Source organism: Perna viridis, chromosome 9, assembly GCF_037379345.1.
Source record: "Perna viridis isolate PV_CMFRI_1.1 ecotype Kerala chromosome 9, ASM3737934v1, whole genome shotgun sequence".
Taxonomy (NCBI): domain Eukaryota; kingdom Metazoa; phylum Mollusca; class Bivalvia; order Mytilida; family Mytilidae; genus Perna; species Perna viridis.
In genome coordinates, this window is record NC_142453.1 from 20,422,393 (window position 1) to 20,444,270 (window position 21,878).

Here is a 21,878-nt window from a genome sequence, read left to right on the forward strand (position 1 = left end):
ACAAGTGTGAATAATTTTCTTCCATGTTGTCAGTTAACAGAAAAGGTGAAAATGTAGATTTTCAGTATCATTTTGTGAAAAATTATCAACCATCATCATATATGATGGGGTTGGAGCTAATCATTTTTTTTTTTTAGTTTTGTGAAATTTGTGAAAAATTAAGATTTCATGCAAAAAAAGAAATATTTCCCCAAATTTAAGGTGCATGGCCTCGGTGCGCCCAGGACTAAATCTGTACCGGTTTCCTGTCCACAACACCCTTATGAACACTGCAATCAACCATCTTTCAATGGATTTCAACCAATTTTGGTACATACTTAGTCCTCTAGAAAAATCTGGAATCCCCTTGATTTTCGATTTCTAGGGTCAGTCAAGTTCATGAGGTCAGAAAATTTGTACTACCAGAGGTAGCCACACTACATGAGATTTTAGTTGAGTTTTATGAATGTACTTATTGCTTCTTTATTTTGTACTTGTTTTTATCTTGTCAAAGGATTCCCTTGTTATCACCTTCGGTATTTCTGCTTCTTACGTTGCTTTTGTTAACGAAGATCAGATTGCATGCCGAAATTATTATTTACTAGTTTATACGTACAGATTATCCTCCAGTAATTAGTGATTTGAATTGATGGTAAAATCTGGTAAATTCTATGGTAAATTTCACTGAGTGGAGAAATAGTTTAAATCAAGGGTTGAGGGAGAATCGTAATGTAAAATGGTGGGAAATCTCTCGCAGAAATTTAATAACCTCCCGGTGGTTGAAGTCAGGTGTGCATTTTATCACCAGAGGATCCAAGGAAAGGCATGCTGGGTGTACACACCCCTTCCCCCTAAAATTGGAAGAAAAAAATAACAATTTGCATAAAATCTTCATTTCCACAAATTATATCCCCAAAATGCCTTGCCTCCATTTGCTCGGCCCTTAATTCAATTAAGGGCCCCCCCACCTGAAATCTTGAATCTGCCACTGCATACATGTATTACAGTCCTTAGGTTATCATCACTCTTTTGTTTTATTCTTAGAAACCATGGGGTCATTTTAGCATAAAAAAAATTCGGGATAAATATCTCGTAGTACTATTTATTAAATGAAGGTCAAATTGCTTTGAAAGCTATGCAGCAATTTGTAATCTGAGTTACTTTTTAGCATTTGATTCATATATATATATGAGTTTTAAGAATTCTTTGCCCTCGAGATTTATATACAGTGTACTTGCATTCAAACATATTTGCTAAACAACTAAAATATTTTCAGGAACAATTTGTACAAGATCGTGCAAAAAAGTCTGAATCATTCTGCAAGAAGTACCAGAATCATCACTATTTGTCTACTTCTGTCTATCATAAGTACATATATAAAGACTAACGGGAGTAGCAATGGCAATTTCTTTCTCTTTTCTATTACACACAAAATCATGCAAATTCAAGTTTGATTAATTCATTTATTTACCTCCGGACGGAAAATGTGCGTCCTCACATGTACTACATCAATGTGTTTTAAGTAGGAGAGGAGTTCTTTAAAAACCCAAACATTCCAAAAATCCAATATTTCTGGATTAGAAAACCTGTACACTATATCCATTACACGCCTATAAACAATTTTCTTTTTTTTTCATTTTATCTGCAACCTCACTTAAGTGTACCCGTTGCACAGCAAAATTTCTTTGAAACGCGTTTGACCTTAACTGTAATTACCATTAATCAATATGCATATTATTAAAAAAAAACTTCTACGGTTAAACTAGTACCTTAACAGTGGGTCATCTTGTATTCTTGTAACCCCTAAAGTAAAGTTAGGCTACGATGCATTATTTTACTTTAAGGGATCCACAACCTATATAAAGACGAAACTGTATTTACGAATAAAATACCACGTAAGTGTCTTTAAACTCGTCTGTGGTTTGTAACGACTATCGTCCCTGTTTCTTGTATATATAATAAAAAAAAAATTAATAAGATTATTTTTTTTTAATTTTCATTTCGCTTAAATTAGAAAATATGACATTTTAAATATATATATATTATTTTGATATTTCAAATGGCAAAGGGACCATTTAGTTTCTTAATTTACTCACCATTAATACACACCATGTTCATGAATAAAAAGGAGATGAATAGACCAGACATGGAAAACAGACATACACAATAAAGAACATGAAGTAACTAAAATCATACAAAGTAACAAAAGCAAATGAGCAACTCGGATTCCACTAAAAACAGGGAGCATGGACAAGGTGCACCGGTATGATAAGCGTCCTATGCTGAATTAACTACGGTAATTAAGTTACTCTACTAGAAAGGGGCAACTCTTTCGCTGTACCTGTGTAAAATGATATGTGCCCAAGGTATGGCCATGTCCAAGCATCATCAACTACATTATGTGATAACATGGGATGTAGAATGTTTTTGTTGATTATGTATAGTTCAAGCATTGCTATCGATAATTTTCTTGTGACTTCTTTTCCTACAAAAATTGTAACTTCATTTTCATGTGACTTTTCCGTTGATTTTAAGAAGTTTTAAAATCCTATAGTAGAGTGCTTTAAGAGGCAAACAGTAATATACAAAGAAGACAACGACTGAAAAATAAAATTTATCTATAAACGTATTTCGTTCATAGAAACCAGCACATGAAACCTCCTACGCGCCTAATAAATGGTTGTCTGGGTTCCAACGCCCTTCCTGTATTTTCCGTATTACTCTCTGTTGATTCCGATTTCTCTAGATCAGTAGAACTACTGGGTTCGTCATGTAAATCGACTTCTCTTTCACTGCCTTGACAAATTTCTGTTGGGGCATATGTTGGAGGTGAACTGTATTCAGTGCTATTTAATTCTTGTACATTGTCTGTGCCATGACTTGTTCTTCTGAAGTAATCTAAAATACCGAAACTGTTTGATTTTTCTTCCGTATTGTTTTCGCATGGTTTGTTTCGCGATGAATCTTCATCCTCGTCTTGACACAAACTTTTGAAGAGATCCTGTGATGGTAAGTAACTCCATTCTTCTTCGCTATCACTACCGCTGCTTCCTAATATAGAGATATATTTAACCTATGCAGTTTTATATGAAAAAAGAATGGTAGTTCTTACAATTATAAAATGAAGCGAAATCGACACCAGTAATCTTTTTCTTTCAAAAGTAGCTTAAAGTCTGAATCATGACTATAACCCGATATGTTTGACAATCACAGATTCACAGGGGATTGGTACCCCCCTTTTTTTGTGTCGTTTGATACTTAGGTATGACGAATGTTAATCAAGAAATAAATGAAGGAATAAAAAAAAAGTGGATACCATACCTACATTTTAGCTATAATTAAGTACCAGTCCACACAAAATTCAGACACTACCAATGGTGAAGTGATTCATTGCGTAGAAAAACCCACCAATCAAACGATGCTTTTCAGTCTACATATGCTATATTTTCACATAACGATAATTATTTTTGTATTCTGATCTGTACTTATGAGTAAATCATACATTTATCTCCCATTAAAACCAACCAAATCAAACAAAATCAAGGACAGTAATTCTTGCAAAGTGCTAATTTTATGCTCGACCTGTATAATTTCTATCTCAAAAGCGCAACAACCAAATGAAAAACTAAGACTTGTTATGCGATCAGTAACTGTTTCTGAACAAGAAATAAAATTGAATTTGGTGGGGTTTTGACATGCATTGATCACTTCCTGTCTGATTTTTATAAAGACTGATACTTAAGTATATAAATGTTATTAAGACTCATTATGTGACTGTGAATATTTTCTTAATATAAATTAAGATGATTGAGAAAGAGTACTTAAGAGAAACAGTGTTCTATAACGGAAATCAAAAGAATGTAATACAGGGACAAAGACCAGATAGGAAAAACAGACACACACAACAAAGAACATAAAGTAACAAAAATAGCATGTACAATATACAAAGCAACAAAAGTAAATCATGAGCAACTTGGAACTCCATTAAAATCTGGGAGCATGGGCCAGGTGCACCGGTAGGGTAAGCGTCCTCTGCTTTTCTAGAAACAACCACCGAGTTGGTCATACAAAAGTCTAGTCCAGTGTAGACGAAAGAGGAAAATAGAACTATGACACTATGACCAAATCAGTTCTTATGGTGCAGATGGATACACCGTAACGATCCACCAGTTCATAATGACGACCATAAACCTTCTGTAGTGGAGACTTCAATCTTGTAGCAACATAACCCTGTTCCAGAAGCCGAATTGTAAGAAATATATAGTGTGCATGGTACAAAAAGTCTGCATAGTTACGGCAAGCCCTGGCATACTGATGAGTTGTGATACGAAACCTCCATACGCATGTAGTGAAGGGATGCCACAGATGAATGGAAAGTTGACAAAACGCGTTTGTCGTTTAGTTTGGTCAATAGTTTTCCTTTTTCATCGATCTCTAAGTATAGGCAAAGATATGAGGCTGTCTGTGCATTGTCTGTGTCTGTATCCTTTACCACGAGTAATTAGTGCTATGCATCAGAAAATCAGTTAATAAAGTTAACTGCCTAAATACACCCAACTAGACATTTAAGCTGTTTTAGTCTTGGGTGCTATTTCAAGAAACGGTATATCCACTATAGTCTAGATGTTCTGTATACACACAAACTTCTGATATTAAAATAATATTTTTGGTTAGAAATACCAATAAATATTTTGTGTACGTTCATGTGAACTTGATTTGTCTACTTACACCTGATACATGTGCTTACCTAGTCGCTGGAATTTGTGTTTTATTGGTATTTCAGTCTCTTCCCCAAGATTCCAAACTGATCTGACATGCGTCGGGCGCGTTCCACTAGTTAGACTCCTGTTCGGTCGCTCTTCCCATCTAAAAACTTGAGTTTTTTTCTTCGAAATCACCAACCACTTCCATTCAAACTGGATATTTTCCGGAAGTTCGACTGCTACTAGCCACCTTCCAGAATTTCGCGGTATTTCTTTGCCTAGAATTGCATCGGCAAAATTCCAGTTTCCAAGAGCGTTGATTGAACCAGAAATGGCTAGCCTTTCATCCACATTTTGTGTTACATAGCGTGTTTCGAACACAAATGATACAGTCTGCGCGCTGCTAAACATTTCTTTTTTTTTTCAGTAACGTTGCTAACGACTTTGACTTTTGTGTACAAAGAAACGACAAACGTCATAATCTTTTTAATCGACGACATAATAAAATAGACGGGTTTATGACAGGCGCCTCTTTTTCGACCAAGGGAATACGTTCGGACCTTGAAAGGTGTGTCACAAGACAAGGAACACGCTTGAAAAAAAATGTAATTTAGTAAATAATTCATGGGGGGGGGGCGGGGGGGTGTATTGTAGTATGGTATTCCAAAACCTTGAAATGGGGATCTGTAGTTCTAAACCTCACCCGAATATGTTTCAAGAGGTCGACACAGGCATTTACGTAAGAGCATCAACTTAAAGAGAATGGCATGGCAATGTGCAGTTGTATTAAAACGTATTTTCCCCTAACGTGGTTGACAAATATATATATATTTCATTTTTTACTTCACTGGTTTAGTAGACCTCTCGTGCGTCTTTAATTGGACCAATGTTGGTAAAATGTCGTCAGTTGGCCATTTTCTACACAATCTGTTGCAGTAACAATTATTCTAAATACATGTCAGATACTATTCTTTAAGATAAGCAACCACTATTATTTATAAGAACATATTCCAAATTTTATTCCAGAATGTCGATTCTAGATCAAGTGTCTGTAATTATTTTTACGAATTTCTATATATAACTAACACATGTTACATTGAACTTGAATGAAACTCTATTAGAATTCTTAATCGACAACATTTGTCCAGTGTGGTGGACGTGTTTATCAACAAACGGTCGGCATTCCAATGGAAACAAATTGTGCTCCTTTACTTGCTGACCTATTCCTTTACTCTTGTGAGGCTGACTATATAGCTGATCTGATCCGAAACAAAGAATATCGTTTGGTTAGATCCTTTAATCTCAGTTTCCGCCATATAAATGACGTATTATCTTTAAAAAATCCTAATTTCGGGGTTATGATACATCGCATCTCCCCCAAAGAACTTGAGATAAAGGATACTACAGACACTGTGAAGTCAGCCTCATATCTTGACCTACATTTAGAAATCGATGGTAAAGGAAAACTACTGACCAAACTTTACGACAAACGTGATGACTTTTCATTCAAAATCGTCAACCAACCTTTCACCTGTGGCAACATCCCTATGGAATGTTTATATCACAACTGATACGTTATGCCAGGGCTTGCTGAAACTACGCAAACTTTTTATATCGAGCTAGAACTCTAACAAATAGGCTTCTGGAAAAGGGTTATGTTGCTACAAGATTGAAGTCATCACTACAGAAGTTTTATGGTCGTCATCATGAACTCGTGGATCGTTATGGTGTATCCATCTGCACCATGAAAACTGATTTATTCAACGGGTCATAGTTTTCCTTTCCTTGTTTGTCTACCCCGGACTTTACTTTTTATGAGCAACTCGGGGAGTGTTCCTAGGAAAACAGAGGATGTTTACCTTACCGGTGCACCTGGTCCATGCTCCCAGTTTTTAGTGGAGTCCGAGTTGCTCATTTGCTTTTGTTACTTTGTATGTATGATTTTAGTTACTTTATGTTCTTTGTTGTGTATGCCTGTTTTCCAGGTCTGCTCTTTGTCCCTGGATTACATTCTTTTGATTACCGCTATAACCTTGGTTCCCTTGATTACTCTATATAGTGTTACCTAACTTATTGGCGAAACTATTGAAAAATGTAAATTTCCCTTTGTTCTCGGACAGATATCTTTGTTATTCCCGACTTTGTTTTTGTTCATTCCTCTAGCTTGAACCTTCCATATTTCTTCTTCGTTTAAATCAAGCCAACATCAATGGCAGCAATTTTTTATAATGTGGTTCAACTTAAACCAGATAATTATGAGCAAGCTCACTCAGATAATACATCACATTAGTTTTTTTACTCCTTGAACACGTGTATACCGAAATTTGTAATATATATATTTATACTATCTTCCTTTAGAGCATTGCACAACAATTCTATTCATTCGTTTATATCTACAAATGATGCCTTATCTTCATATAAAGTTTCCTCAGCGGTTTGTGATGGTGCTTAAAGATTCGTACTGATGTAGAGCAGTCAGTCAGACAGACAGTGGCCACTTTATACCAAGTGAAGTACGTGTGCAAAGGGTATAAAAATGCTGGAAAGTATATTATATCCCCAAGGATTTTTTTCATAGAAAATAAACTGCTGTCTATGTGTTTGGTACACACAAAAATATGAGGCGCGGAATTAGTCTAAAAGGAGGTCCTTAAATATTTCTGGACCTCCCTATTTTGAAATAAAACAATTTTATGTGAAGGTCCAGAAATAATTCAGGGGGTCCTAAAATCGCTTCGTGGTGGTCCAGAAATATTTGAAAATGTCCTGAAATCGAATAGTGGAAGTCCATAAATAATTAAGGACCTCATTAAATAATAATAATTTTGACTTATTTCGCGCCTCATACTAAAAAAATAATAATACCAAACTGAGACTAAGTAAAACAATGCAATTTCCAAGAGCAATAACTGTCACCTCATTCAGTGGCGTAACCACAGGTGATGGTGGCCATGGAATAGGACCCCCTCTATTGTTGGAAGTTTGCTAATTTTGTGCAAAGTTTGGGCAAAAAAGAGAAAATAATGGCCTAGAACCTCCCTTTTCAAAATTTCTGGTCCAGCCCCTGGTCATTGGCTTTCAACACTTTCAATATCATTTTCAACACTAAAATGGTCCTCTAACCAAAAAAACTTTCGAATACCATTTCCAACACTTTGAATGGCCCTTTACTCCTGGATAGCAGAGATCACCCTATCTGAATGTTCTAAGAATAACAAAGACACACACATAACAAAATAACTTTTTATTGAAGAATTGATAGAGAAATGGTTTTTACAATGATTAATTTTGACAGCCTTCAGAGGCTGCCATTGTTTGGTTCATAAGGAATCAACCATTTGATTCAAATTCTACCCTGACTCTTGACCTCTTATTTTTCATTTTATAATAGGCTCAAATGCTCATGCTGTATTATTTTAGTGTTATTTGTCCCATTTCACATATCCTTAGAATAAGTGACCTTCAATTATCTTGCATGAGAAATTTTGTAGAAAATTTGAATTTGACATTTATTTGACTGCCAGATTCATTTATAGAGTATTGCCAGTATCATAGTTTACACATGTTTAAGTACAGAATTAGTAATGAATAAAATGCTAAATGGGTGTGCAGCTTGATACAACCACCAAGGTCAAATCAAGAATAACTGGGGAATTCATGTGTAATATAGCTCTTAATTCGATTTGTGATCATATTTTTCATACTGCTTAGGTTTCTATCATCAAAAATAAAAAGTGGAAAAGTAACTTAAAATCAGAATTGGACACTTACCTGTTAAGGTCAAATTCTAAACAGCAAATTAAAGAATGGACAGATTTTCAAAGTTAAATTTTACATCCTTTGCCGAGGTGTGGCACCCAAATCAGGATTGGAACGGCAGAGGGAATAGCCACATATGTTTGAACTTGTTCTAATTAGTTACTGAGTAAAACAACCTGATTTTTGTGTGTTTTTTTGTTTTGATAAGAATTTGAGGTACTGCATGATGTGTTAACAAAATAATTTGTAATGCTCCAGCAGTACCTGACTGCCAGGCACCACACCCCTGCTTTGGACCTGTATATGAATTAATGAGAAAAAAGACTAAATATAAAAAAAATATAAAACAAAGTTGGATTTAGTATATAAAAACCCAATAACTCATGACTTCAAATCAAACCCACTTTAATTTTGTAATGAAATAAGCAATTTATAGAATCGAACAAAATGTTCCTTTTAGCCCTTTAGCCCTAATAATTAAAGGTTAATAGGGCTGTAACTCAAAAAATAAATCTAAATCATAAAAAACAAATGTCTACAGAAAACACTGAACATATGGTCATTAACAACACAATGATAACAAAACACAACAGCATTTTTTTAGTCAATTGAAAAATGAATCTTGAATGGAGCTAGAGTATTTCATTACAAAGTATTTACAAAACTCTGTACAAATACCTTTAGAGAGGTTCTTATAATATACCATATAGTGCAAAATTTTTGCAAGGTTCTAATTTTTGCTATATTCTCTTAGTTTAGGGAATCTTGAAAATAAAAGCTTGACAAATTTAACTTCAGATATTTTACATACCAGTATATTTTATTCAACTAAATCTGAAGACCCCAAAAATCAAGAATGCAAAAATTTAATACCCCATTTCATAGAGCAAATTGTAAAATTTGGCAGCTGCAGAAATTATCCGCTATATGGTAGAATTATAACACAATTCCTGTCATAAAATCATTCTTGCATCTTATTTCTCTAGAAAGTCCATAAATAAATATCAGTAAATATGTTTTATACACAATACATCATACAACAGTTTTTATGGTAGAAATCTCTCAGGTAATTTGAAATAAGTACCAGTCCATATAAAATTCAGACACTGCCTATGGTAAAGTGATTCATGGTGTAGAAAAATCCATGGTTCAGATGATAGTTTTTTGGTCTACATATGCTATGTTTTTATGTGACAATAGTCCTTTCTGTATTTAGATCTGTATTTTCGAGAAAGCTACACTTGAACATCCCACTAAAATCAACCAAATCATGAACAATAACTCTTGCAAAATATTAATTTCATGTACAATCTGTACAAATTTTATCTGGAAAGCGCAACTCCCAAATGTACAACTAAGACTGGTTTCTGAACAAGAAATAAAACTGAAATCAGTGGATTTTTGACATGCATGAATCCTGTCTGATTTTTTTTTTTACTTAATATTTATAGTACATAATATTGACATGAAATTATTTTTGTAGTATTAAATCTAAGAATGCAGATAATACAAATTTTATTTGGACTCATTGAATGACCAAATAAATTCATTTGGAAATACACAGGAAGAATTACAACATGTGTTTCAATTTGTTTATCATATGTTTTCATGTGATTCAAAACATATGGAAACAAGTTTGTCCTAAACATGTGAAAAACACATGAAAAACATATGAAACATACGAAAACATGAAAAACAGGATGCAATATTTTCTATGTACATATGTAATGGTAAACATAAAGTTAATACACAAACCCAACAATATAAATAATACATGTACATACACAGAGAAAAATCTCTGAAAGCACTATTTCATCAAACATCAATAGCACTATTTGATAGCACTACTTAACAGCATCTCAACAGCACTTTTGGATGTACATAAAGTGTATAGTTTAACTGTTGACATTTCCAAGATACTCTATATAAAACAACTCCAGTACATTCATAGCCTAAAATTCACTCCAGTTACAAAATCAATTACAAATCTTCATTATTTCTTTTCACAAAAGTTCCCATAATAACACACCAATAAACCATAACAAACACACAAAATACACTATCAAAATGAAATGGGAATACATAATGTCGTACAGAAGGTAATTTTCCCAGGTGCCAATTTTGGCATATTCATGTGGTCTGTCTAAAAACGTAAAAAAATAAATTCTGTGAAATATTTATTTTGGGATCTAGTACTTTGTGCACCACAAAGCATCTGCCAAAATAAGAAACACTGAAATTATTCATAAACAATTTTGCCTAAAAATTGTCAAATTTTACATCCCCCCCCCAAAAAAAATAACCCATCATACAGTACATAACATATAATATACACTACCCAATTCAAAAGAGCATGACATTATACATACAGTGTTCTTTACAGTTGAAGAATTCCATTCTGTTTATTTGGCACACTTATCTTTCTTATTAAAAAAAATGATTTTTTTTTACAAATGAGGACATTCACACATCCCTTGCATACATTTCTCTCATGCTTAGACGGCATGACGGCTCTAAAATTGAGTAATTTATAATTCTACATCATAGTTTAAAATCCGAAGGAAAGTTATCAATTTCTTTGAAATTATTACAAAATTTTTAAACAGGTCGGATTCAGCCCTGCTCCCTATCATTAAATTCACAAACGGAAAAGGAGGTTACTGCAAAGTGTGCAGAAGCTAGATATACCTATGAGTGTACCATTCCAAGTGAAATTTTGATTAGTTTTATACACAAATTTGTATGAAACAGACTGAAAGATCAAAAAGATAAAATGGAAAGACAAATTTGTATTTTAGTAACTTTAAAGTGTCAAATTAAGACAGTATGGGGCAACTAATGCAAATATATCACATGACCCAAATTATGAACATTTGACAAGGTCAATACTGGGACTATTAAATATGGATCTGTACAGATAACACAAGCCAAATATTAGAAGTCAAAAGTCAATACAATCTAACATCCATATATTTAACATGACATATTTACTGAGTAAGTAATTCATTTTGTCTGTGATGTTTACCATGATTGTGGGTCTCAGACATAGAGCAATTTCAGAACAAAACATAATAAATATGGATCTATATTTAGAAATAGAGTGTTGATATGTTTAAAAATAGAAACAAAGTGCGCCTATACATCAAAAATAAAAACATGGCTTCAGAAGCAAGATAAATCCCTGATCATTAGAACCAATACTTTTTTCTTTAAAAAATGCCACACCCCATGTTACAGGAAGGTTTATACCACCAATTGTGTATATTATTAGATAAGTACTATCTTTAAAAATAAAGATAGCAGACACAGTTAAATCTTGTTCTTTTTACTTATAATTTTCTACATCTCATTCAGGAAACAATACATTTTTTTTCGATTGCAACTAATTTATCAGTATTTGGCCAATCAAAAAACAGAACTGCGATCATGAGACTTGCATTTCTATGGAAGAGCATCTTTAAGGTCAATACTGACTGTGTCAGAAAAGTTAACAAAAATGGATATGGAAAGAAAAATATTTTACTCATTTAAATGAGAGCATTTTGAAAATAATACAAATATGCATCTATCGTTGTATTAAAGTAGACCCTTATACGTTTTATTTTTTTTGAAACAGCTTTGTCAAGTTTACTCTAAAAACCAGAAATTCTGGCAGTGGGTAAAACAAGTCCACAAACCACAATTTTCTAATATTCTAATGAAATATTTCCAAATATATCCAGTGATGCTGCAGTGATAAAGTAGTGATAATTTCAACTAAAAAAGATTTCTATGAGTCAAATAATATTATCACATAGGTTGTTTTTTTTCCCATTTTGCCTTATTCTCACTAAGACTGGTATGTAATCATGTTCTTTAATTATGATAAATGAATGTGCATGAACCTATATTAGTTGATAATAACTTTCAAAAAAGATCATAATTTAATTTTCTTTAGTGTCCCATGAAAAAAACAAGCAAAATAGGGACATTGCAAAAAAAAGTACTAATACAGTCTTTGATGTAAGAAGTAACACACATTTTCAGTCACACAGATCATCATATGTAAATAACAAACACAACTGTTTCAATTACTGTAAATGTATTGATTTTCATCAATTAAAAAAATGATAAGCGTTATACAGTGTTAAAAATTGATTCGCAGGCTCTTCTATATTCACCATGAAAACAAATACACCACGAAAATCAATATTTTTACAGTAACCAATGACATATAATCCAGATAACCATATAACAAAAATTGAAAACAGACATGAAATCATATACATGTACACTGTCTCAGTCATTTAACGAAAAATAAACCAAATAGACCATTTCTTGTAAGATTAAACTCCAATATCTTATATACTCATCAGGTTTGAAATGGGAATTGTCCTGCCATTTTTCAGTCAGATAACATTATAGAGGTAGATCAAAAGATTTGGAAAAGGGGGATTCCAGGCTACTATTTGCTCATGCTTGCATTAATTTAGCACAAAATAAACAAGATTTTCCAAAACAAGGAGGATTCCATCGGACGCCCCACCCCCCATCCCCCCTCTTAGATCCACCACAATTCGAGTTTAAAAGAATTGTTATATGATTTCTTAACATTTTGATTTTCATTCAAGATAGAAATTGATTCAAAAGTTTAAGCACTGGAATACAAATCTGAATCCATTTACATACAATTTGGCAGTTGAAGTTCCTGAGAGAGGTCAATAATTAGGGCAATGTTACATTGGTTGACTTTTCTCTGGAGAGTCGACATTCACAGTAACATCAACAGTCAATGCTGGATTACTGATCCCTTTAGTTTTATCTGCTACCATTTCTGAAAACAATAAACGAAAAAATATTGACATGTATTTATAAAAACTATAAGCATGTAGCTAAGAAAGATGTATATAAAGATTTCTTTATCAAACAATTTTACCAGGAGTCTGTAAATATTTCACATTGTCAATGTTTTGTCAAACTTCTTAACTAGAAAATGCCAAACATTTCTTTAAATCCTTCATTTTTTGCTATTAATCATTGAATTTATATTGTTCATTTTTTTTATTTGAATAAGGAAAATGACCCAAATGAGAAATTCATTTGGCAATATAATCACTTGTTTCAACAGTGAAAGTTGTTTTGGTTGAAACATTTTCCCTGCTTTTTACAGATTACAACCATTTTCAAGTGCAACTGAAATTTAAACTGTAAAAAGAAATCTATAAATTCATAAAATACAATATGAAAGTAAACTAAAAAACATTTACACTTACAAGTAAAAGCATCCGATATTTCCTAGTAGAATGAACAGAGAAGTATACCAGTAGTATGTACATGTATTAGTGAAGTTATCATTAAATTATTAATAAGGGGAAGTAATTCATTTAGCCAACTATAAACAACTTCATGGTTCTCATGCCCTCACCCTTTTTTTTTTTTTAAAAAGTGCATCAATGATCAAGAGGGCCAGACACTTTGAAAAGGAGGTGTGTCAGTCGATGTTCCTCAGAAGAATGGGGTGCTAGGACATTATTTGCCATTTTTGTCAATTTTATACATGAAAATGACAAATTTTAAAATAAAAAGGGGGGGCAACCCCCTGCACCCATCCTCTAGATCCGCCACTGATCCATACACATTTCAATAGCACATCAACTATTTAATACCAAAATCAACCCCTCATTAGTTTTTGTGGCTATATACAATGCAAAAGGAGAGGGGTGCTATTAAGAGAAAATAATGCTTTCTTCCCTTATTGACTTCTTGAAAATGGCCTTAATAACAAGAAATTAATTTTGAATAGCCTTCGTAGATTTGTTTTCTATACGCTAAAACCAAGATTAGAAGTAGACACCAACAAAACAAAAATCACACAATGCTAAGCATCATAGAAGCACCAATCAATAAAATGGTTAGAAAATTGTTAATCAAGATATTATTGTTAAAAACGCCATTTCCCATTTACATACCTGTTAACCCTCCTACATTTATAGGGGGACACTCCAACAAAATCAATGAAAACTTTGGATTATAGAAATATCAAATTTGTAAGAGGTTTTGGTTAGAATTAATATATTTTCTATGAAAAATACTTAAAAATTGAATTTTTACACCCAAAATTTCCATTTACATAAAAATCTCCCACATGAGACAGTGACAATGGGGGATTAATCTCCCACATGAGTTGTTCCAAAGTTAAATGGTTAGAAAATTAAAATGGTATGATCCATACTACAACCAAAAATGTCAGTGACAAAATGTATGGAAACCTATAGAATTAATAATTATACTTCTGTTGGCATATATATACTAACTATATAGGACAAATTATTGAACAGTTGCATTTGCCATCTCCATATTTAATATATAAAAGCTTTAGGCAAAGCCTTCCAAAGTTAAGTAAGACTCCAGCTAAGGATCATGCAAAATGTGATTCATGGGTAAAAAGCCTACATATTTTTATTTTTGATATTTTGTTTGAAATGTCATTGTAAACAGAAATTAACGTGGTTTTTCATATAACCTGTGCTCTTAGGAGATAAAAATTATATAGAATGCACGGTAGATTTCAAAATTAAGGGAGATAACTCTGTAAATGGCACTCAAATACAATAGAATCTACTGTATTTTCAATGTGGATTATCTCCTAAGAGCAAGCAGATTTGAATGAATAATTACACATTTCATAGCATAGACCCATAAAACAACCTAATTACAAAAATAAAAATATGTAGCCTTTTTTGGGGTGTATCACATTTTTCAGATTTTGCATGATTCTTACAAAGACAGCTACTTAACATGTAAGTATTTGGGAAGCAAGATGATCAATTGCTTAATATCAAAATCTTTAAACTGCACTATCTTCGAAATATCTGAATCCCAAAATTTCTTACTGATTTTATAGTACAAGTACAATCACACTTGTCTTAATGACCACTTGTTTTCAGCAATAACGCGTCTTGTAGACTATAATAAAAATATCCCTATGTAAAAGTAACCTGTAGACAAAGACCACCTGTCTTATGTGACCATTATTTTGCTCTCCCTTAGAAGGTCACTTAAGAGGGGTTTGACTTTACTTATTAAAAATATACATGTATTTTGTACTAATACATGTAATACTTGTTTCATGCAACAAGATCACATTTATTTAATGAACGCAATGTGAATTGCTAACAACCAATTGCATTAAACAAGTATCGGTACATGTTCTACAATTAAATTATTAAGTAAAGAAAGTTGATTAACAACCACATGTTTACAATTATTAAATATCAATTAATTACTTCTATTAGTAAAATCATGCAAAAAATACATACAAAAGTACATGTAGCCAAATACATCCTTAGACAAGATCAGATGAAAAAGTAGTACTGGACAGACACTAAATTCCAACTGATAATTTGATGTCGTGCAAAAATATCAGTTACATTAATTACAAAGAGTGAAGTGTATTAGAGACTTTAGAGTCAGAATCTTTACAATGCTTGACAAATAGATGTATAAAATAAAATATATACTGATAAGAATTATTTTGAAGTGAACCAAATGCTAATTTCTGGGATTATTTTGGGGCTATAGACATACTGGAGGACATGTCATCCAAATTACTTCCAGTGGAGTATCCCTAGTGTATTCAAGTCAATCTAGATGGTCCCTTAAGACCAGATAAAAGGTATGATCCATACTACAACCAAAAATGTCAGTGACAAAATGTATGGAAACCTATAGAATTAATAATTATACTTCTGTTGGCATATATATACTAACTATATAGGACAAATTATTGAACAGTTGCATTTGCCATCTCCATATATAATATATAAAAACTTTAGGCAAAGCCTTCCAAACTTACTGCACCCTTGTGGAAGGAAGCAGCATAAACACAAATTTGGCATTCCCTTTTCTAAAAATATATAAAAAAAAACTTCTCATTTTGCCAAATAGAAGTGTCCAGTATTAGGTGGTAAATATAAACTACTAAATGACAATGCAAATCATTGTCAATAAAAAAAAAAGAAATTAAAAAGAATTGTAAACTATATAAGTACTTTATTTTGGTGGCAGTAATTTTTCTTGCTCTTTAATATTAAACATGTAAAGGGGAAATTTTTTATGGATATAATTTTCACAGTTTCACCAAACTTGGAGTGTTTACATTTCAGTGGTCTAATTTTGTGTTTCAGAGGTCAAGTAGTAACTCTACCATATTCACACTGATATTTGTGTGTGTGTGGTATTTTTAACATTCCTCTGGACCAGAAAGGATAAAAAACTTTGTGGAACAATTTTGAGTAATATATTTGATTATGAATATTAATATAAATAGAAAATTAAAGTTCATGATTCGACCAACTATTAAAAATTAAATGAAAATTAGTTTTATTAAACAGTAATATTTTTGAAGTGCCTTTCCCACGAAATCAAATTGTTAAAAACATTCATCTGTTACCCTAAATTTTCAAAATGTTAATTTCCACAGCCCTGAAACATTAATCCAACATAAATTATACTAAAAAGCATGATGTTAAAACAGAAAGGTGCTAATAAAGAAAATACAACCACATGCTAAAGAAAAATTAAACTTCGGTGTTAGTTATGCTACAGCAAGCAGACAATATAGACATACAACACTGGTCTATGCATACGGCAAGAGGCCATCGTCATCTTCATCTAATAACACGTTGACATCGTCAAAATCTGGTTCCGCTCCAGCATCTATTTCCCTTGTACCTATTAGAGAATACCCTGACAAAATTTCATACATTTTTTTAAGACCTGTAGATCATACTATGAAAAGGATACTACTTTAGAAGAGTAACAATGAAGAATAATTATTTCACATTGTACATCCTCTTAAACCTGTTGTTTGTACCATGAGAATGATGCTACTTAAAATGTCAGAGAAAGATACTATGAAAGTACTTTTATTAGTGGGTACCAATTTTCATGGTTAAAAGAGAAAATGATCAATTCGTGGATTCTTGAATTCTTGGATTCGACACAGTTCATGGATTCTTGAATTCTTGGATTCGACACAATTCATGGATTCTTGAATTCTTGGATTCGACACAGTTCATGGATTCTTGAATTCTTGAATTTGACAACTCTATCATACAAACGAATAGAAATTTCATTTTCGTTTGGAACTAAATTTCTTGGTTTACCAAACCCATGAAATCCACAAAAATTTGTATTCCACGAACAATAATGCTTTCACAGTATTTCAAGTTTTAATAACCTCAGTGTTGTGGTTGTGTTGAGATTGAATTGCACCAATTTATCCTATTAGGTCATATGATCAATGAGAATTCCAGCTGGTCATGTTTCAGACAATTTTTTTTTCCGTATCACCAGGAAAAAACTTGACATTTCTAACATATATTTCAATTTTTCTTTCTTTTTGGAGATAAATTACATGACTAAGTTTTGGGTGCTAGTATCATACACATGGGAAGCCTAGACAGCTATTTGCAGCTTATTAAGTACAATCTACCATTAATTATGCAGACCCCAAATTTTACACTGGAAAACATATATTTCTTCCTTAATTTTCTAGGTTTACAACATTTTTATACTACACACATATTGATTTATAAAGAATCTGTTTAAAATAGCATCCATATCAGTAATCTAAATTCTATGCACAGCAAAAGTATAGTCCCATTATTTTAAATTTAAAAACTGAAATGAAAAAAGAAATTAAGATTCTACTTGTATTTACAAAACAAGGCTCTTTTCATAGTCAGAATTGCACAATCATTCCAATTCCATATTGCCCAAGACAAAAAAAAACCATTTGCTTCAATGGCTTTGCAATCAGTGATATCAAAAGAAAGTACATAGCTCTCAAGCATTTGGCATGTCAGCTTTGTAAGCCACCAATTCAAGGCACTGGGTGAGATATTTTTTCATTTAAACTATTTGACGCATGTTGAGGCGTATTAGAAAAATGTGAAAATTGGTGCTTAGACTCATTTAATGATAAGTTTTGGAAACAGACTGACTGGAGACAACATATAAGTAATCACACACTTTTCTCAAGTTTTAATTTGTAATTTTGAAATATGCACAGTATTGAAAGAGTAATTAAGGGAACCAATGAGTATCATTTTATGTTTGCCTAGCATATTGTTAGTTAAGGTTAATTTTTTTTTTTTGATTATTATTGTTCCTGGCCAAATTTTAACAAATTGTATAGTATACTGAAGACAACATTTAGAAAAAAAACAATACTATGAAAATACTTTTATTCATGGCTACCAATTTTCGTGGTTTAGGGGAAAATGACCAGTTCATAGATTCTTAATTTTGTGGATTTGAGAATTGTATCATACAAATGACTTGAAAATTTCCTTTTCGTTGGGAACCAAATTTCATGCTTTACCAAACCCACGAAAACAACGAAAATTGGTACCCCACGAACTATAATACTTTCACAGTATATAACATTGTGTGCTTCTTAAAACAGAGCTAGGATATTAGGTCTCGTACCCTTTCATAACTACTTACAGTATACCTGAAATTAAATGCATTTTTGTTCTCTGCAGTTACCATTCCACCCTGTATAATATTTCTAAAATGCAAGCCTTTTCTTTATTTAAATTATGTCAAGTTGTTCATGATTGATATGTTTTGTAAATGCCATAGCTGTTTATCTGATGAAATAAAGTTTCTTCCTCTTCTTCTTCAATTTAATGTCAATTACGGCATATTCAAAGCCTGTGATTAAAAAATGCAAGTAATTTTTTACCAAAAGGTGTTGATTAAATTTTCAGCAAGAAGTTCCCCACCATTCATTATTTCCAAGTTAGGAACTGATTCCCCTTCAGCCTGTTCTTGACTTAAACTATTTATTCACTCTTTATCGTAAAATTGAAATTTCAACATGTTCACTAATTGTACTCATGTTGAAAATGAAATTTTACCATCTCAACAGGTGAAACAACTTAAACCACTCTTAACTGAAAGGAATCTACATTTCCATTTCGCAAAAAGGGTACAGTGCCATGTTTTTGTAATTGATTGCAGGAAAAAAGAACTGAATGTACCTTTAGTAATTTTCTCTGCTTCCTTCCTGTCTTTCTCAATGAAAAGAGCTGTGGCTAGAAACAGGCCACCTCCTATAACACATATAAATGGTGTAATATATAGGGCATTCTGTAGAGTAGGAAACTGTACACTGGGAGTCTGTGGAGGATCTTTGTACTTTTTGGCTAATGCATCACTTATCTACAAAAACATTGACATGAATGAATGTGTAGTAGAAGAATAATTACATTTACTGAGTAAAAGAGTAATCAAGGGAACCAAGGTTATAGCAGTAATCAAAAGAATGTAATCCAGGGACAAAGACCAGACATGGAAAACAGACATAAACAACAAAGAACATAAAGTAACTAAAATCATACATTCAAAGTAACAAAAGCAAATGAGCAACTCAGACTCCACTAAAAACTGGGAGCATGGACCAGGTGCACCGGTAGGGTAAGTGTTACATTATAATTTGCACAAAATTGTATTTCCAATACACTACTATACAGATGTTTATCAATTTTGTGGTTGGTCAAAAGTCCATTGATTCTTATGAATTCATGGATTCACACAAACTTTTCAACAGAAGGAAATTTTACACTTTGTTTGGAATTGAATTAGTAGTTTAACCAAACCATAGAAGCCACAAAAAGCATCTCCACAAAATATGCATGTAGTTCTTCCACTATCGTTCCCATTTTAAATCAAAGATACACTGTTATCCATACATGATCTGAATGGGAAATGTAAACATTTCAAAAACACAGGACTGAATAAAATGATTCCAGGACCTGCAGAGATCTAACCCTGAACAGTTGAGGCAAATATGGACACACCATTCACAGTTGTACTCATTTTTGAATTTTGTTTGTGATTGAATATTTAACACAGGAAAAGAATTTGATCAGAATCACACCGGCTCCTTATTACCCTTATTCCTAAATAAGTATAACCCCAGTAAAAAAATAAAAATGAAAAGCTTAGCCAAGCGCAGCATGATACAATCACAGTTGAACTCTGTTCACTTAAGGCAAGTGTGGATGCAATATTAATTTTTTTAGGACTTACAGTTCATTATGGAAACAATAATTCATTCGTACACAATATTGCAAAAAATTTTGAAATTCAAATTAAGTATTAAGGTTTGCTTTAAGGTGCATTCATGGATCACTTTGTACCTCATTTTCTAAAAAAAACAGTAAATGTTAAGGTTAATTAAGAAAGCATACTTCTTAAAGCTCTTGTATTTAAGCTGGGATTTTCATGTGAAAATCCATTTAAAGAAAAAATTTCGCATCAATTTTTTGGAATGTGGTCCCATTTGGTCCCTTTTTACTTGAAAACCATAAAAGTTATCTGAAATCTGACTGAAAAATGTAGGCAGGGATTTTCATGAGGAATCAAAATAGGACCTGATATAAACAACAAGCAATCGTCAAGAAATCAGAAAAAAAACTTGTTATCATAAAAATGCTTCTGGTTCTTCACGGTTTGAGTCACAAACACCAAAATTGATCCCAACCTTCCTTTCATTGTATGACACCTTGTGACACAATTTCAAGGAGATCTATTCAAATGTACTCAAGTTATTGTCCAGACATAAAAAGTGCTTGTTTTTGGCCTCTAAATCCTATGGTTCGAAATGCTTATACTAAAGTTATTGTCGAACGTGAAGTGTCTTTGGATTAAAATGATGAATACAAGGTTGTCCCCCCTGCTGATAACAACAGCATAATAACATTATAGGATATGATATATGGTTGTATAAAATCCATTTAATACAACAGAAAACTATCAGTCATGTCAGAGGTAATGTCATATACAAATTTACTTACCAGCCCAATTAAGTATGGACTGCCAGCATCACCCAGGGCATGTGACATTAGAATTTGTACAGCTTCAGCTGCTGATCTTCTTGTAGGAATGACCACATACTAAAAAGAAAAAAAAATACAATAATCTTTTTCTATTCATAATCTTTGCTAATGCAACAAAAATTGGAAAAGTTGTCAAAAGTTGAATAACTAAATACATAAGAAAATACATAAATAAATATATAACAATTTTCAACCTTTTCAAAAACTGTTGCCAATGCAACAAAAGCAAAAATTACTGGACTATTAGAACATAAACACAAGAAAGACCCAGTTTTTAGTGGAGTACGAGTTGCTCATTTACTTTTGTTACTTTGTATGCATGATTTCAGTTATTTCATGTTCTTTGTTCTGTATGTCTGTTTTCAATGTCTGGTGTTTATCCCTGGATTACATTTTTTGATTTCCGCTAGAAGCTTGGTTCCCTTGATTACTCCTTGAAAATTTTGAAAATCTATAGTGCAGGAGGTGGCAGCTGGGCTGTTCTGAGGAGTCTTTGATCACTAGTGCAGGAGGTGGGCTGTTCTGAGGAGTCTTTGATCTCTTATAC

At 32.5% G+C, this 21,878-nt stretch overlaps 2 protein-coding genes across 11 annotated transcripts in view; both read right to left on the reverse strand.

The window, feature by feature from the left end:
- Positions 1 to 2,580: 2,580 nt before the first annotated feature.
- On the reverse strand, positions 2,581 to 5,130 carry LOC148607257 (uncharacterized). Its single transcript, XM_088545381.1, has 2 exons — positions 4,727 to 5,130; positions 2,581 to 3,030 (listed from the first exon to the last, which is right to left on the reverse strand). The coding sequence occupies exons 1-2, from the start codon at positions 5,091 to 5,093 to the stop codon at positions 2,615 to 2,617; spliced, it is 783 nt and encodes a 260-aa protein (XP_088401507.1). The 5' UTR covers positions 5,094 to 5,130; the 3' UTR covers positions 2,581 to 2,614.
- Positions 5,131 to 7,911: 2,781 nt separating this feature from the next.
- The window catches only part of LOC148607258 (protein spinster homolog 1-like), a 33,663-nt gene continuing 19,696 nt past the window's right edge, over positions 7,912 to 21,878 (reverse strand). For 2 of the 10 annotated variants that reach the window (XM_088545775.1, XM_088545776.1), the window contains 4 exons: positions 21,290 to 21,388; positions 19,472 to 19,652; positions 17,050 to 17,153; positions 7,912 to 13,254 (listed from right to left, as the gene is read on the reverse strand). In XM_088545775.1, coding sequence (XP_088401901.1) covers positions 17,059 to 17,153; positions 19,472 to 19,652; positions 21,290 to 21,388 — 375 coding nt within the window. In that variant the 3' untranslated portion in view covers positions 7,912 to 13,254; positions 17,050 to 17,058. The other 8 variants (XM_088545771.1, XM_088545779.1, XR_015915278.1 and 5 more) reach the window with 7 other exon arrangements.